The sequence below is a fragment of the Lithobates pipiens genome, unplaced genomic scaffold, assembly GCF_037356315.1.
Source record: "Lithobates pipiens isolate NorthernLeopardFrog02 unplaced genomic scaffold, aLitPip1_a1.2 Scaffold_27, whole genome shotgun sequence".
NCBI lineage: Eukaryota > Metazoa > Chordata > Amphibia > Anura > Ranidae > Lithobates > Lithobates pipiens.
This window is the reverse complement of record NW_027507788.1, coordinates 41,905,423-41,922,495: the sequence shown is the minus strand read 5'-3', so window position 1 is coordinate 41,922,495 and position 17,073 is coordinate 41,905,423. Positions and strand designations below refer to the sequence as shown.

The 17,073-nt window shown below is 47.5% G+C and overlaps 1 protein-coding gene across 1 annotated transcript in view; it reads right to left on the bottom strand.

The window, feature by feature from the left end:
- TIMP2 (TIMP metallopeptidase inhibitor 2) overlaps window positions 1–10,987 on the bottom strand; it is a 66,092-nt gene extending 55,105 nt beyond the window's left edge. Inside the window, exon 1 of the mRNA XM_077456881.1 lies at window positions 10,742–10,987. Coding sequence (XP_077313007.1) covers window positions 10,742–10,877 — 136 coding nt within the window. The 5' untranslated portion in view covers window positions 10,878–10,987. The remainder of the gene's footprint in view (window positions 1–10,741) is intronic.
- Between the last annotated feature and the right edge of the window lie 6,086 nt (window positions 10,988–17,073).

The following is a 17,073-nucleotide window of genomic DNA, read 5'->3' as shown; positions in this document are numbered from 1 at the left end:
GAAACTTATTGTTGAAAGAAAGCCATAAGAAGTCCCATTTGCAGTTTGTGAGAAGCCATGTGGGGGACACAGCAAACATGTGGAAGAAGGTGCTCAGATGAGACCAAAATTTAACTTTTTTGCCTAAAAGCAAAACACTATGTAAAACTAACACTGCACATCACCCTGAGCACACCATCCCCACCGTGAAACATGGTGGTGGCAGCATCATGAGGGGATGCTTTTCTTCAGCAGGGACAGAGTTGATGGGAAGATGGATGGAGCCAAATACAGGGCCATCTTATAAGAAAACCTGTTATGCCCCATACACACGATCAGAAATTCTGCCAGCAAAAGTTGGATGTGAGCTTTTGGTCAGAAATTGCGACTGTGTGTAGGCTCCATCAGACTTTTGCTGGCAGAATTCCAGCCAGCAAAAGATTGAGAGCAGGTTCTAAATTTTTCGGCCGGAAAAAGTTCTTATCTGAAAATGCGTTTGTCTGTATGCAATTCAGATGTACAAAAAATCACGCATGCTCCGAAGCATTGAACTTAATTTTCTCGGCTCGTCGTAGTGTTGTACGGCACCACGTTCTTGATGGTCGAAAGTTCAGAGAACTTTTGTGTGACCGTGTGTATGCAAGGCAAGCATGAGCAGAAGTTACATCAGTTTTACCACAAAAAATAAAATAAAAAAATAAAATGTAAATGTATGTTTAGTCCAAACTTTCTATTTCTAGATAAAGTAAGAAAAGGATTAGAGACCCTGCCAGGTTTTTTTTACTGCTGTCTGTTGCGCCATTAGAGAGATTTCCCTCACTTCCTGCCCAACTGACAATATTGCACCAGATAGGAAGCTCTCCGACAGCAACACAGACAGACGTATTTTTTATTTTTATTTTTGGTAGAATAGGGGAACGCTAAAACCCCTGTCAGATTTTTTCTTCTTTTATCTGTCTCCCTGTTGCAGATTTTCCATGACAAAAAGTGAAATGTCTCTAAAGCTGACCACACACGATATATTCTGATTGCACAATCTCTTTTAAATCTACCAACAACTATATGATGGCCCGATGTCACATCACATTCGGCTACCCCATCACATTTTGCTACCCGCTGGAGTGCGTATGCGCGACGCCGCCATATGCTTTCCAACAGAGGGCCCCTCGCGAGCTCGCCACGCTTCAGGCACGGCCTCGCTTCACTCGGCATAAATATAATCAAACTCTATGTCCACTTGGATGGTGGGGCTTGAATTTGGACTCAGGGGTGGAATGCATACGGCGGCGACGCGCATGCGCAGTCCAGCGGGTAGCCAACTGTGATGGGTCACCATATGTGACAAAACACCGGCACACAAAGCTATGATTAACCACTTAAAATGGAAGTAAACCCTTCCAAACAACTTTGACCTACAGGTAAGCCTAGATTAAGGCTTACCTGTAGGTCCAAGTAATATCTCCTAAACCTATATGGTTTAGGAGATATTTGCCCGAAAATGGGCACCGCTGTCTACGGCGCATGCGCCGTAGACAGCGGCGCGCAGGCGCACTAAATGCGGCAAGTCCAAGAATGGATTTGCCAAATTTGTCTACTCCCGTGCGCATGCGCGGGAGTGACGTCATCGCGGCTCCGGCGAATGGCAGCGTCGGAGCTCCGAGACGCGACTCCCGTGCGCATGCGCGGGAGTGACGTCATCGCGGCTTCTCCGCTGTCATTCGTCGGAGCTGCGAGAGACGCCACAACCAAGATGGATGCGGCGGACTACAGGTGACAGCGGCGACTTCGCTGGCTCCTGTGTCAGGTAAGTGACACATAATGAGCTACTATGCGATGCATAGTAGTCCATTATGCTTTACCTTTGCAGGGAAAAAAAGAGGAAGTAAACCCATCAGGGTTTACTTCCTCTTTAAAGACCAGACCTCTTTTTCAGACTCGGTGTTTGCAAGTTAAAAACAATTTTTTTTGGGCTAGAAAATTACTTAGAACCCCCAAACATTATACATGTTTTTTTCTGACACCTTAGAGAATAAAATGGCGGTCATTGCAATACTTTTTGTCACACCTTATTTGCGCAGCGGTCTTGCAAGCGCACTTTTTTTGAAAAAAAAAGCACTTTTTTGAATAAAAGAATAAGACAACGGTAAAGTTAGCCCAATTTTTTTTTTTATATTGTCAAAGATAATGTTACGCCGTGTAAATTGATACCCAACATGTCACACTTCATAATTGCGCCCGCTCGTGGAATGGCGTCAAACTTTTACCCTTAAAAATCTCCATAGGTGATGTTTAAAAAATTCTACAGGTTGCATGTTTTGCGCTACAAAGGAGGTCTAGGGCTGGAATTATTGCTCTCGCTCTAACGATTGCGGCATTACCACACATGTGTGGTTTGACCACCTTTTTCATATGCAGCCGCTACTCACGTGTGCGCGAGCTTCTGCGCTTTAAAAAAAAAAAGTTCTTATTTATTTTACTTGATTTTATTAATTTTTACAGTTTTTTTTTTTAAAACGGGTCACTTTTATTCCTATTACAAGGAATGTAAACATCCCCTGTAATAGAAAAAAGCAAGACAGGGCCTCTTAAATATGAGATCTGGGGGTCAGAAAGTCCTCAGATCTCATATTTGGATTTAAATGCAATAAAAAATTAAAAATATGTCTAATTTGAAAAAATTACAACAGAAACATGGCCCTTTAAGACGTAAGACGTATGGGTGGAAGTGACGTTGACTTCTATAGTATGGAGACGGGTTGGGGCCATCTTCCCCTCACTCGTCTCCATACCCAGCCACAACAAGGACCCGACGGCTCCGATAAGCAGCGGAGGGCACGGGAGAGCGGCGCGGGGGTGGCCCCTCTCCCGCCGCCGACAACAGTGATTTTGTGGCGAATCCGCCACAGAGACCACCATTATCGTGCACAGGACCGCCGACTTAAAAGATGGATACCCCGGTTGTGGCAGCAGCTGGTGCCGTTACAGAGATATCCATCTTCAAACTGGCAACGTAAATGTACATGAGCTGGTTGGCAAGTGGTTACGCGCCATTAACGGTGCGAAATGCATCAGTATTCATCTGGACCTGTGTCTCTGATGTATGGATCAAGCTTTAATAAAGCCATTATTTTGGAGTGCAGCCGTCCTTTCTCCATTTTCTGCCATATGGCCGGCACACAAACTGCCATTTAAAGTGGTTGTAAAGGCAGAAGGTTTTTTATCTTCATGCATTAAAGTGGTTGTAAAGGCTCGTTTTTTTTTCCTAAAAACAGCAAACATGTTATACTTACCTCCTCTGTCACAGTTGGTTTTGCACAGAGCAGCCCGGATCCGCCTCTTCTCGGGTCCCTCTTTGCTGCTCCTAGCCCCTCCCTCCTTTGAGTGCCCTTCAGCCAGCTGCTTGCTACAGGGGGCACCCAAACTGAGTCAGAGCTCCGTGCATCCATTCAGACACCTGGCCCCACCCCCTCTCTACCCTGATCGGCTGACTGACTTTGATTGACAGCCATGGGAGCCAATGGCATCTCTGCTCTGTCTCAGCCAATCAGGAGGCGTGTCCTGGATGGCTGAGGGGAATGTGGCCATCACTGGAGAGAGAAGGGGCTCAGGTAGGTAATTAGGGGGGGTGCTGGGGGGGCTGCTACACACGTTTTTTTTTTTATCTTAATGCATTAAGATAAAAAAAGCTTTTGCCTTTACATCTCTTTTAAGATAAAAAAACCTTCTGTGTGCAGCAGCCGCCCTCAGCCCCTCTTATCTGAGCCTCATCTTAATCCAACAAAGTTGCACCAGAGACCTGGTTGTCCAAGACTCTCCCTCCTCATTGGCTGAGACAGCAGCGAAGTGCCATTGGCTCCCGTTGCTGTCAATCAAAGTCAGTGAGCCAATGAGGAGAGAGAGAGAGAATGAGTTCCGTGTCCGAATGGATAAAGGGAGCTGAGGCTCGGGCGCCCTCATAGCCGCTCTGTGAGGACGTCATTGGACGAAACATGAGTGGGGCAGGGACACTGACGATATCGCATGTAGTGGATGGAGCCTGTGTTGTGTGATGCGACTGAGGTACAAGGACTTGAGCTGAGTGTGTTATTCTTAGTGTCGGGCAGGCACTTGGAGCATCTGAGTGCAATAGCATTAATTTTAATAAAGCCTGTTAAAACTTGGTTTTGCCATGCAGGGATATGCAATTAGCGGACTTCCAGCTGTTGCAGAACTACAAGTCCCATGAGGCATAGCAAGACTCTGACAGCCACAAGCATGACACCCAGAGGCAGAGGCATGATGGGACTTGTAGTTTTGCAACAGCTGGAGGTCGACTAATTGGATATCCCTGCGCTATGGGAAGCCTACCTTCTCCTTTCTTCTTACTCATTCTAGGTCAAATGGCCTGATGAGACTCTGATTGATGAATACATTGAAGAAGCGCTTGGAGATATTGAGCTTTCTTGCTAGTTTATAATCGTACCAGTTGATTCATTCGGTAAGTTTGACCCATTGAGATTGGTGAAGGACTCACACTGTGGTGGAAGCACTGGGTGATCTCTGTGCAAATTGGCTTAGCGAGTCATTTCGCTTTTTCTTTCAATCATTTTTTCCATATAATTTGGATTTTTTGTCACTTTTTGGGACACTATAAGATTACTGGTGTATGTTAGGATTCTAAAAGACACTTGAGTATTTTTGCACTAGGAATAATTTTTTACATAGATCTAATTTTATACAGATTTATTATTGAATTGTTTTTGCACATACTTTGTTTGCACTTATATATTTTGCACTTTATTTTATATATTTGCACAGTATGGTATACAATCACTAGTGGGATCATTCATTTATAGCATAACTATATGTTGTGGAGTGTTGGGGACTTGCCCTAATCTCTTTCCTGCCCTCAGAGCAAACTGCTTGCTGTGGGGGCACTCAAGGGGAAGGAGGAGCCAGGCGAGGGACCCGAGAAGAGGAGGATCAGGACTGCTCTGTGCAAAACCAACTGCAACAGGTCAGGTAAGTATGTCATGTTTGTTATTTTTAACCAAAAATATTTAGTATCACTTTAAATACATTTCGCAAGGATCTAAATCTATTTTGTGTGAACCTAAATGCCTTTGCAAACCCAGATAATATCTTGTAAAAGGAGCAGTGACATCATCACTGAGCTGTACATGTGCAAAGGCTGTGGGAGGGGCCCTGCAGCTCCACCCACTATAGGCTACCTATAGAAAACTAGAGAGGGCGGAGACAAGAAAGTCACCCTGCACAAGCAGAGAGAGCAGAGCCATGGGAGGGAACAAACAGACTCCACCCACTACAGGCTGCCTGCAGAAAACTACAGGAAGGGGCGGAGACCAGACCAGTCACCCTGCACAGGGAGAAGGCAGCAGTGACCGGTCTTTTTTTACAGGAAGTAAAGTTACACACTGGATTACTGTACAGATCTGGAGGAAATATATAAAGCACACCAAGATTCAAGAAGAATGCACACAATAAATGTATTTAGATGATATCTACTGATCCCAGAGTTCAGGTAATATTCAATATAATAAGATTCTAATTCAGATCAGTCTGATTGGGTAAGAAATAAAATACGTGTTTTTATTTCTTGTGTTTTGTGTGTCTCCCGGGCTCTTAATAAATGAAGCAGATTATCCTAATCTTTAGAAAGTCTGAGCTCCATGTTTCTACAAACACCGACAGTCCGCACTCCAATACACACACTTCGGAATTTAAAAAATGATCTGCAGAGCCAAAACCTAGCTTGTGGCTCGCTGCACACAGCCTGTTTATTTCATCCCCTATTACAGTCAACTGGCAGCTCCATGGCACATATCAAGCAGACATGCCAACTCTCCTGGCTCCCTCTCCAATCTACAGAGGTAATCACAAATGTAACCGTTTCTGAGCAATCGTAGGCGACTCTACTCAACAAAACCACAGAGAAGGACTCATCGTCAGCCAAAAAGAGCAACGACACAACACGCAGAATGTTATACCAATAGCAGGGGTATTGATCAGTGATAGATAGATAGAGAGATAGATAAATAGAAAAGTAAAGATAAATAGACAGACAGATAGACGATAGACATATGGACAGCAAGATAGATAGATAATAGACAGATAGATGGATAGATACTCAACAAAACCACAGAGAAGAACCAAAAAGAGCAATGACAAAACACGCATAATGTTCTACCAATAGCAGTGGTATTGATCAGTGATAGATAGGTAGATAGATAGACATATGGACAGTTAGATGGCCCGGAAGATAGATAATAGACAGATATATAGATAGATAGATAATAAACAGATAGATAGATAGAAAAGTAAAGATAAATAGACAGCCAGATAGACATATAGACAGCCAGATAGATAGATAGATGATAGACAGATAGATAGATAGATAGATAGATAGATAGATAGATAGATAGATAGATAGATAGATAGATAGATAGATAGAAAAGTAAAGATAAATAGACAGCCAGATAGACATATAGACAGCCAGATAGATAGATAGATGATAGACAGATAGATAGATAGATAGATAGATAGATAGATAGATAGATAGATAGATGAATAGACAGGCAGATAGACCATAGACATATGGACAGTCATACGGACCGGAAGATAGATAGCAGACAGACAGACTGATAGAAGATAGATAGATAAAGAGGTAAATAGGAGATAGATAGATAAAAGACAGATAGATAGAAAAAGAGATGGATAGATAAATAGATAGATAGATAGATAGATAGATAAAAGATAGACGGATAGATAGACAGATAGCTAGATATATAGACAGACAGACAATAGACATATGGACAGTCAGACAGACCGGAAGATAGATAGATAGATAGATAGATAGATAGATAGATAGATAGGTAAAGATGAATAGACAGACAGACAGATAGATACAGTAGATAGATATGAATAGAAAGGCAGATAGATGATAGAGGGTCAGCCAGAAGGACCGGAAGATACTGTAGGTATATAGATGTGTATAAAGTACATATAGTATATTGCTGATTCTATGTGATGCAATATGAAATTATATATAAACCCAAAGTTTTTAGTTTTTTAAATATTTTTTTGGACTAGTTAAAACCCCTGTTTTTACGGGAGAGGAGGATATTCCCTTCTCTTCCTGTCTTGTTGACACAACAGGAAGTGACAGGAAATCCATCCAAAGCCCTCTGTCCATAACTAAAAATACAAGTTTTCACTTTAGATACACTGTAATATGAAAATTCTCAACACAATCAGTATGATTCCTCCCATCACCCCACCATGTTGCTGCTTCAAGCTATCAGCATCCATCCAAAACTGAAGTATGACGTTTATTTAGCTGTATAATAAATGGGCACAAAGAGGTTTCACATGACAAAGCTGAATTTGGACGGCTATTTGCTGGGCATAAACCCTAAATGTGATATTAGGAACATTGCATTGATGGTGTTGGCACAGGCCCCTCTAATTTCCTTTCCTTGCACATTTCTTCTATTGGCTCTACTGCTAACCTGTGCCAAGAAGTGCAAAAAGTTTGGCCAATGATATGACAACCTAGAGTTTCCCCAGCAGCAACTGAACCACTGAGGGGGTCTCAGACTCCCACCAACAAACAGTACTGATAATTGCCAGAGTGCCTGGGCCAGCCTAATACAGATTCACCATCAAACCTCTGCAACTGTCCCACTGTGATAAGAAAGTTTTAATTCTGTTGCAACGAAACAGAATTGTTACAATAAGTCTATATTGTATCAGTCTGAAACCCAATAACAAACAAAGAATATACAGTCATTAATAGTCTGACTAGTTTTAGTTTAGTCTAGTTTTATAGCGATATCTCACATATAGATTTGGTATTGGATCGCCAACTTATACATTTTTAAACTATTTTTTGCTTCGATGCTCAAAATCTGAGATTTAATGGCGTTATGGAATGCGGCTCCAAATCGCTGAAGTAGGTGAGCACGACCCAAAGCTGTAGCTCTTTCATCAGCGACTTCAGCAACTTAATTGCTGGCTGCATCGCTGGCATTAGCGACTTGTAGGAATCTCTGCTATAAAATCGCTCGTCTGACATCATTTTTTGCAAAACTGCATCCTTGCATTGAGTTCCCATCAGAGCCCCCGTTACATCAGGGGTTTCATCAGACCACCCCCTACATCAGGGACCCCATCAGAGCCCCCCCTTACATCAGGGTCCCCATCAGAGCCCCCCCTTACATCAGGGTCCCCATCAAAGCCCCCCTTACATCAGGGTCCCCATCTGAGCCCCGCTTACATTAGAGTGCCCCTCTTGCATCATGGTCCCCATTAGAGCCCTCTTTAAATCAGGGTCCCCATCAGAGCCCCTCTTACATCAGGGTTTCCATCAGACCACTCCTTACATCAGGTTCCCCATCAGAGCCCCCCTTATGTCAGGGTTTCCATCAGACTACTCCTTACATTAGGGTCCCCATCAGAGCCCCCCTTACATTAGGGTGCCCATTAGAGCCCCCTTACATCGGGGTCCCCATCATTGTCCCCCTTACAGCCCCCCTTACACCAGGGTTTCCATTAGAGCCCCCTTACATCAGGGTTTCCATTAGAGTCCCCTTACATCAGGGTTTCCATCAGAGCCCCCTTACATTGAGGTTTCCATCAGAGCTCCCCTTACATCAGGGTTTCCATCAGACCACTCCTTACATCAGGGTACCCATCAGAGCCCCCCTTACATTAGTTTTCCCCTTTTGCATTGGTCCCTATCAGAGCCCCCTTTACATTAGGGTCCCCATCTAAGCCCCCTTTACATCAAGGTCCCCATCAGACCACTCCTTACATCAGGGTACCCATCAGAGCCCCCCTTACGTCAGGGTTTCCATCAGACTACTCCTTACATTAGGGACCCCATCAGAGCCCCCCTTACATTAGGGTGCCCATTAGAGCCCCCTTACATCAGGGTTTCCATCAGAGCCCCCTTGCATTGAGGTTTCCATCAGAGCCCCCCTTACATCAGGGTTTCCATCAGACCACTCCTTACATCAGGGTACCCATCAGAGCCCCCCTTACATTAGAGTCCCCCTCTTGCCTTGGGTCCCTATCAGAGCCCCCTTTACATTAGGGTCCCCATCTAAGCCCCCTTTACATCAAGGTTCCCATCTAAGCCCCCCTTACATCAAGGTCCTCATCTAAGCCCCCCCTTACATCAGGGTCCCCATCTAACCCCCCCTTAGATCAGGGTCCCCATCTAAGCTCCCCTTACATCAGGGTCCCCATCAAAGCCTCACTTACATCAGGGTCCCCCGTCAGAGCCCTCCTTATATCAGGGTCCCTATCAGAGCTCCATTTACATCAGGGTTTCCATCAGAACCCCCCTTACATCTGGGTTTCCATCAGACCACCCCTTACATCAGGGTCCCCATCTGATTCCCCCTTATATTATAGTCCCCCTCTTGCATCAGAGTCCCCATTAGAGCCCCCCTTACATCAGAGTTTCCATCAGACCACCCCTTACATCAGGGTCCCCATCTGAGTGCCCCTTACATTATAGTCCACCTTTTGCATCAGGGTTCCATTAGAGCCCCCTTTACATCCTGGTCCCCATCAGAGCACCCCTTACCGCAGGGCCCCCATCAGAGCACCCTTTACATCAGGGTCCACATTGACACATTGGACCCTGGGTGACTGTGCGAGGGACCTTGATGTTAGAGGGACTCTGATGGGGACCCGGATGCAGGGCCGGGGACAAGGGGTGGGCAGGAGGGACGGCTGCCCCTGGCACAATGGTTTATTGCAGGGGTAGGGGACACCCTGAACCTAACCCTAAGGGAAAGGGGGGTTGCAATTTGGCATCTTTGCTCTGGGCACTGGATCACTTTGTCTCAGCACTGCCAAGATGTATAAAGAACTAAGATGGGAACCCTGATGTAAGGGGGGAGCTCGGATGGGGACCATGATCTAAGACAGACTCTGACAGGGACCCTGATGTAATGGGTGATCTGGTGGGGACCTTGCTATAAGGGGGTCTCAATGAAGGGGAACATGATGTCAGGGGGAACTCTCAGGAGATGCCTGATATAAGTGGGGCCTCTGAAGGGAATCCTAATGTAAGAGAAGACCCTGATCTGGGGGGGGGGGGGGCTCTGCTGGGGAACCCCTTGTTAGGAGAACTCTGAAAGGTCCCTGATACAAGGGAGTTTGATGGTGAACCTGACATAAGTAGGACTCTGCTGGGGGCACCTGATATAAGTGGGGATTCTGATGGAATTTTTTTGTCCCCCGAATATTTGCAGAATATATTTGGCCCTAGTACTGAAAAGTTTAGAGACCCCCGATTTAAAGGACTCCTCAGCTCCCATCATCCCTCCTAATGCCAGCCGCTACCCAGCTGTGCCAGAAGATCCGCGGGTGGCTCCTGCGCTGTGCTAATGTGCGTACAGCCCTGCGCTCCGCACCATCCCTCCGCTCCGCACTATGCTCTGCGCTCTGTACCCTCCGCTCCGCACTATGCCCCGCTCCGCACCATCCCCTCCGCACTATGCCCCGCTCCGCACCATCCCCTCCGCACTATGCCCCGCTCCGCACTATGCCCCGCTCCGCACCATCCCCTCCGCACTATGCCCCGCTCCGCACTATGCCCCGCTCCGCACCATCCCCTCCGCTCCGCACTATGCCCCGCTCCGCACCATCCCCTCCGCTCCGCACTATGCCCCGCTCCGCACCATCCCCTCCGCTCCGCACTATGCCCCGCTCTGTACCCTCGGCTCCGCGCTCACATCTCCGGCCTCACCTATGTCGGCGTTGCAGAAGGCCTGCTGGGGGTGAACGGGGGAGCAGCTGCAGGCGTCGGCCAGGCGATCCGAGGACCAGAGCAGGAACAGAAGGGCCACGGGGGCCAGGAGGCCGGTGACCGGGGCCGACCGCATTCTCAAAGCCGCATGTAGATCCCGGGGAGAGCAGATCGGTGTCCCGGGCGCTGTGTGCTGTGTACGTCTCGCCTGCTGCTCGGGGATGTGACTCCTCCCCCTGGGCGCTCCGCCAGGACCCTCCGTACTGGGTGACGGGAGGATGGAGATGACGGAGGAGGAGGGGGAGGGGGGGGGGGATGCTGCAGACACGAGACTGTCACTCATCATCCCTGGGGGGAGGGGAGAGGGACAGACACCCGGATCCGGGCAACTTTCCTCATTTCTGCGGAGACAGAGGTGTCCCTACAGGAGTCTCCTGGAGAAGGGTCCCTATAGGAATGTCCGTGGAGAAGGAGCAGGGTCCTTATAGGACTTTCCATGCAGAGGGGTCCATAAAGGACTGTGCATGGAGAGGGGTCCCTTTAGGACTGTCAATGGAGAGGTGTTCCTAAAAGATTGTCCATGGAGAAGGCTCCCTAAAGGAATGTCCATGGAGAGGGGTGCCTAAAGGACTGTCCATGGAGAGGATTTCCTATAGGACTGTCCATGGAGAAGGCTCCCTAAAGGAATGTCAATGGAGAGGGGTCCCTAAAGGACTGTCCATGGAGAGGAGTCCCTATAAGACTTTCCATGGAGAGGGGTCCCTAAAGAAATGTCCATGAAGAGGGGTCCCTATAGGACTGTCCATAGAGAGGGGTCCCTAAAGGACTGTCAATGGAGAGGGATCCCTAAAAGACTGTCCATGGGGAGGGTCCCTATAGGACTGTCCATGGAGAAGGCTCCCTAAAGCAATGTCCATGGAGAGGGGGCCCTAAAGGACTGTCCATGGAGAGGGGTCCCTAATGGACTGTCAATGGAGAAGGGTTCCAAAAGGACTGTCAATGGAGAGGGGTCCCTAAAGGACTGTCCTTGGACAGGGGTCCCTAAAGAAATATCCATGGAGAGGGGTCCCTACAGGAATGTCCGTGGAGAAGGGTCCCTATAGGAATGCCTGTGAAGAAGGAGCAGAGTCCCTCTAGGACTGTCCATGGAGAGGGGATCCTAAAGAACTGTCCATGGAGAGGGGTCCCTCTAGGACTGTCCATGGAGAGGGGTCCTTAAAGGACTGTCAATGGAGAGGGGTCTCTATAGGACTGTGCATGGAGAAGGGTCCCTAAAGGAATGTCCATGGAGAGGGGTCCGGCAACTTTCCTAATTTCTGTGGAGACACAGACAGAGGGGTTCCTACAGGAGTGTCCGTGGAGAAGGGTCCCTATAGGAATGCCTGTGGAGAAGGAGTGGGGTCCCTCTAGGACTGTCCGTGGAGAGGGGTCCCTAAAGGACTGTAGGACTGTCCATGGAGAGGGGTCCCTAAAGGACTGTCAATGGAGAAGGGTTCCTAAAGGACTGTCAATGGAGAGGGGTCCCTAAAGGACTGTCCTTGGAGAGGGGTCCCTAAAGAAATATCCATGGAGAGGGGTCCCTAAAGGACTGTCCTTGGAGAGGGGTCCCTAAAGGAATGTCCATGGAGAGGGGCCCCTATAGGACTGTCCATGGAGAGGGGTCCCTAAAGGAATGTCCATGGAGAGGGGTCCTGGCAACTTTTGTAATTTCTGTGAAGACACAGACAGAGGGGTCCGTGGAGAGTCCCTATAAGACTGTCCATATAAAAGGAGAGGGTTCACTATAGGACTATCCATGTAGAGGGAGAGGGTTCATTATAGGACTTTCCATGTAGAAGGAGAGGGGTGCCTATAGGGCTGTCCATGTAAAGGGAGAGGGTTCCCTATATAGGACTGTCCATGTAGAAGGAGAGGGGTCCCTATATGACTGTCCATTGAGAGGAAGAGGGGCCCCTATAGGACTGCCCATGGAAAGGAAGAGGGGTCCCTATAGGACTGTCCATGTAGAAGGAGAGGGGTCCCTATAGGACTGTCCATGGAAAAGGAGCAGGGTCCCTATAGGACTTTCCATGGATAAGGAGCGGGGTCCCTATAGGACTGTACATTGAGAGAGGTCCCTATAGGACTGTCCATGGAAAGGAAGAGGGGTGACTATAGGACTGTCCATGTAGAAGCAGGGGTCCTTATAAGACTGTCCATGGACAGGGAGATGGGTTTTTATAGGACTATCCATGGAGAGGGGTCCTTATAGGACTGTCCATGGAGCGGGTCCTTATAAGATTGTCAATTGACAGGGATAGAGGGAGTCCTTTGTGACAGTCCTAGTATAGACCCGACAATAACAGTCCTTTGTAACAATCTTAGAAGGTCCTCTGCAATAACAGTTCTTAGCGACAATCCTAGTCCTTTGTGGCAGTCCTAGCAGAGATCCTGTGATGACCGTCCTTTGTGGCAGTCCTAGTATGGATCCTGGATTAGCAGTCCTTTATGGCTGCCATGCCATACACTCTTCAATAACAGTCCTTTGTGACTGTCCTACTATAGACCTACAGTTACAGTCCACTGTGGCAGCCCTAATAAAGACTCTAATGACAGTCCTGAAAGGTAGGTCCCGATTTACAGGAATAATTCTGGAATTTAAAGGTTTGTTTAAGGAAACAATTGTCCTGGAAATCTCCCCAGTTTCATTACGGGACACAAGTCCATTGTCAGGACTAGTGATGGCCGAACGGTTCGCCCGGCGGTCGTTTCGCGGCGAATTTCCGACTTTCGCCGTCCGCGGGTTCGAACGCCTTTTTCCGTCGTTCGCCCCGGCGGACTTACGTGTTTAATGTATACAAGAACTTTAACCTTTCGTGACACGTTTATCATGTGTTACAGGACAACCAATTGAGACATGACAGCTCATGGACACTTGGACATTCCCCCTAACCTATAAATACACCCGATCCGGTGGCCATTTTACATTCTTTCTTCTGTCACTGTAGGGAAAGGATCCTGTGTGGAGTAGGGACAGAGAAAACGCTAGCTATTTGGTACACAAAAGTTCTTTTCAGGACTGGTATAGGTGTTAGGTCAGCAGCCTGAGTTTCTTTTGTCAGTTTAGATAAAGGGACAGAGCGCTGTATGCTGCTATTTTAGGGACAGCTCAGCCAGATTAGTCTTTCTTCATCATCATCATCATCATCATCATTAGCTGTTACTATCAGGTCCACAAAAGAGCTGTTCCAGCTAATCGTTCCAGCCTACTCTTTTTTGCCAATTTGTATAGGGACAGGCAGGAAGCAGTGTGTCAGGCAGTGAGGATAATTTTAAAGACTTGCTGTTACTATTAGTTCCACAAAGGTTCTTTTCAGGACTGGTATCAGTGGTACGGTAATAGGCTTGTACACGTATAATATTCTTTCTTCCAAATATAGAAAGAATATTATACTTGACTGCTGCCCTTCTGCTGCAGTCTGCTAATCATTCACAACTCACTTGTTCCACAAAGCTCTTTATCAGGACTGGTAACTTGGTCTGTCTAGGGTGCTACGGTACATAGGCTTGGGTGCGGTACAGTCTGCTGTTCTGTAAGGACCGCTATCGGTCCACAATACATAGGGTTGCCGTGCACTACTGCTGACCGCTGCCCTATACTGCAGCAGTCCTTCATTGGTATAGGGACTGACGTACAGTCTGCTAATCACTAACACACAACCTGCTTGGTCCACAAAAGTTCTTATAAGGACTGGTAACTTGGTATAGGGTGCTACGGTACATAGGCCTGAGTGCGTTACAGTCTGCTGTTCTGTAAGGACCGCTATCGGTCCACAATACATAGGGTTGCCGTGCACTACTGCTGACCGCTGCCCTATACTGCAGCAGTCCTTCAGCGGTATAGGGACTGACGCACAGTCTGCTAAACACTAACACACAACCTGCTTGGTCCACAAAAGTTTTTATAAGGACTGGTAACTTGGTATAGGGTGCTACGGTACATAGGCCTGAGTGCAGTACAGTCTGCTGTTCTGTAAGGACCGCTATCGGTCCACAATACATAGGGTTGCCGTGCACTACTGCTGACCGCTGCCCTATACTGCAGCAGTCCTTCATTGGTATAGGGACTGACGTACAGTCTGCTAATCACTAACACACAACCTGCTTGGTCCACAAAAGTTCTTATAAGGACTGGTAACTTGGTATAGGGTGCTACGGTACATAGGCCTGAGTGCGTTACAGTCTGCTGTTCTGTAAGGACCGCTATCGGTCCACAATACATAGGGTTGACGTGCACCACTGCTGACCGCTGCCCTATACTGCAGCAGTCCTTCAGCGGTATAGGGACTGACGTACAGTCTGCTAAACACTAATACACAACCTGCTTGGTCCACAAAAGTTCTTATAAGGACTGGTAACTTGGTATAGGGTGCTACGGTACATAGGCTTGAGTGCGGTACAGTCTGCTGTTCTGTAAGGACCGCTATCGGTCCACAATAGATAGGGTTGACGTGCACCACTGCTGACCGCTGCCCTATACTGCAGCAGTCCTTCAGCGGTATAGGGACTGACGCACAGTCTGCTAAACACTAACACACAACCTGCTTGGTCCACAAAAGTTTTTATAAGGACTGGTAACTTGGTATAGGGTGCTACGGTACATAGGCCTGAGTGCGTTACAGTCTGCTGTTCTGTAAGGACCGCTATCGGTCCACAATACATAGGGTTGCCGTGCACTACTGCTGACCGCTGCCCTATACTGCAGCAGTCCTTCATTGGTATAGGGACTGACGTACAGTCTGCTAATCACTAACACACAACCTGCTTGGTCCACAAAAGTTCTTATAAGGACTGGTAACTTGGTATAGGGTGCTACGGTACATAGGCCTGAGTGCGTTACAGTCTGCTGTTCTGTAAGGACCGCTATCGGTCCACAATACATAGGGTTGACGTGCACCACTGCTGACCGCTGCCCTATACTGCAGCAGTCCTTCAGCGGTATAGGGACTGACGTACAGTCTGCTAAACACTAATACACAACCTGCTTGGTCCACAAAAGTTCTTATAAGGACTGGTAACTTGGTATAGGGTGCTACGGTACATAGGCTTGAGTGCGGTACAGTCTGCTGTTCTGTAAGGACCGCTATCGGTCCACAATAGATAGGGTTGACGTGCACCACTGCTGACCGCTGCCCTATACTGCAGCAGTCCTTCAGCGGTATAGGGACTGACGCACAGTCTGCTAAACACTAACACACAACCTGCTTGGTCCACAAAAGTTTTTATAAGGACTGGTAACTTGGTATAGGGTGCTACGGTACATAGGCCTGAGTGCGTTACAGTCTGCTGTTCTGTAAGGACCGCTATCGGTCCACAATACATAGGGTTGCCGTGCACTACTGCTGACCGCTGCCCTATACTGCAGCAGTCCTTCATTGGTATAGGGACTGACGTACAGTCTGCTAATCACTAACACACAACCTGCTTGGTCCACAAAAGTTCTTATAAGGACTGGTAACTTGGTATAGGGTGCTACGGTACATAGGCCTGAGTGCGTTACAGTCTGCTGTTCTGTAAGGACCGCTATCGGTCCACAATACATAGGGTTGACGTGCACCACTGCTGACCGCTGCCCTATACTGCAGCAGTCCTTCAGCGGTATAGGGACTGACGTACAGTCTGCTAAACACTAATACACAACCTGCTTGGTCCACAAAAGTTCTTATAAGGACTGGTAACTTGGTATAGGGTGCTACGGTACATAGGCTTGAGTGCGGTACAGTCTGCTGTTCTGTAAGGACCGCTATCGGTCCACAATACATAGGGTTGCCGTGCACTACTGCTGACCGCTGCCCTATACTGCAGCAGTCCTTCATTGGTATAGGGACTGACGTACAGTCTGCTAATCACTAACACACAACCTGCTTGTTCCACAAAAGTTCTTATAAGGACTGGTAACTTGGTATAGGGTGCTACGGTACATAGGCTTGAGTGCGGTACAGTCTGCTGTTCTGTAAGGACCGCTATCGGTCCACAATAGATAGGGTTGACGTGCACCACTGCTGACCGCTGCCCTATACTGCAGCAGTCCTTCAGCGGTATAGGGACTGACGTACAGTCTGCTAAACACTAATACACAACCTGCTTGGTCCACAAAAGTTCTTATAAGGACTGGTAACTTGGTATAGGGTGCTACGGTACATAGGCTTGAGTGCGGTACAGTCTGCTGTTCTGTAAGGACCGCTATCGGTCCACAATAGATAGGGTTGACGTGCACCACTGCTGACCGCTGCCCTATACTGCAGCAGTCCTTCAGCGGTATAGGGACTGACGTACAGTCTGCTAAACACTAA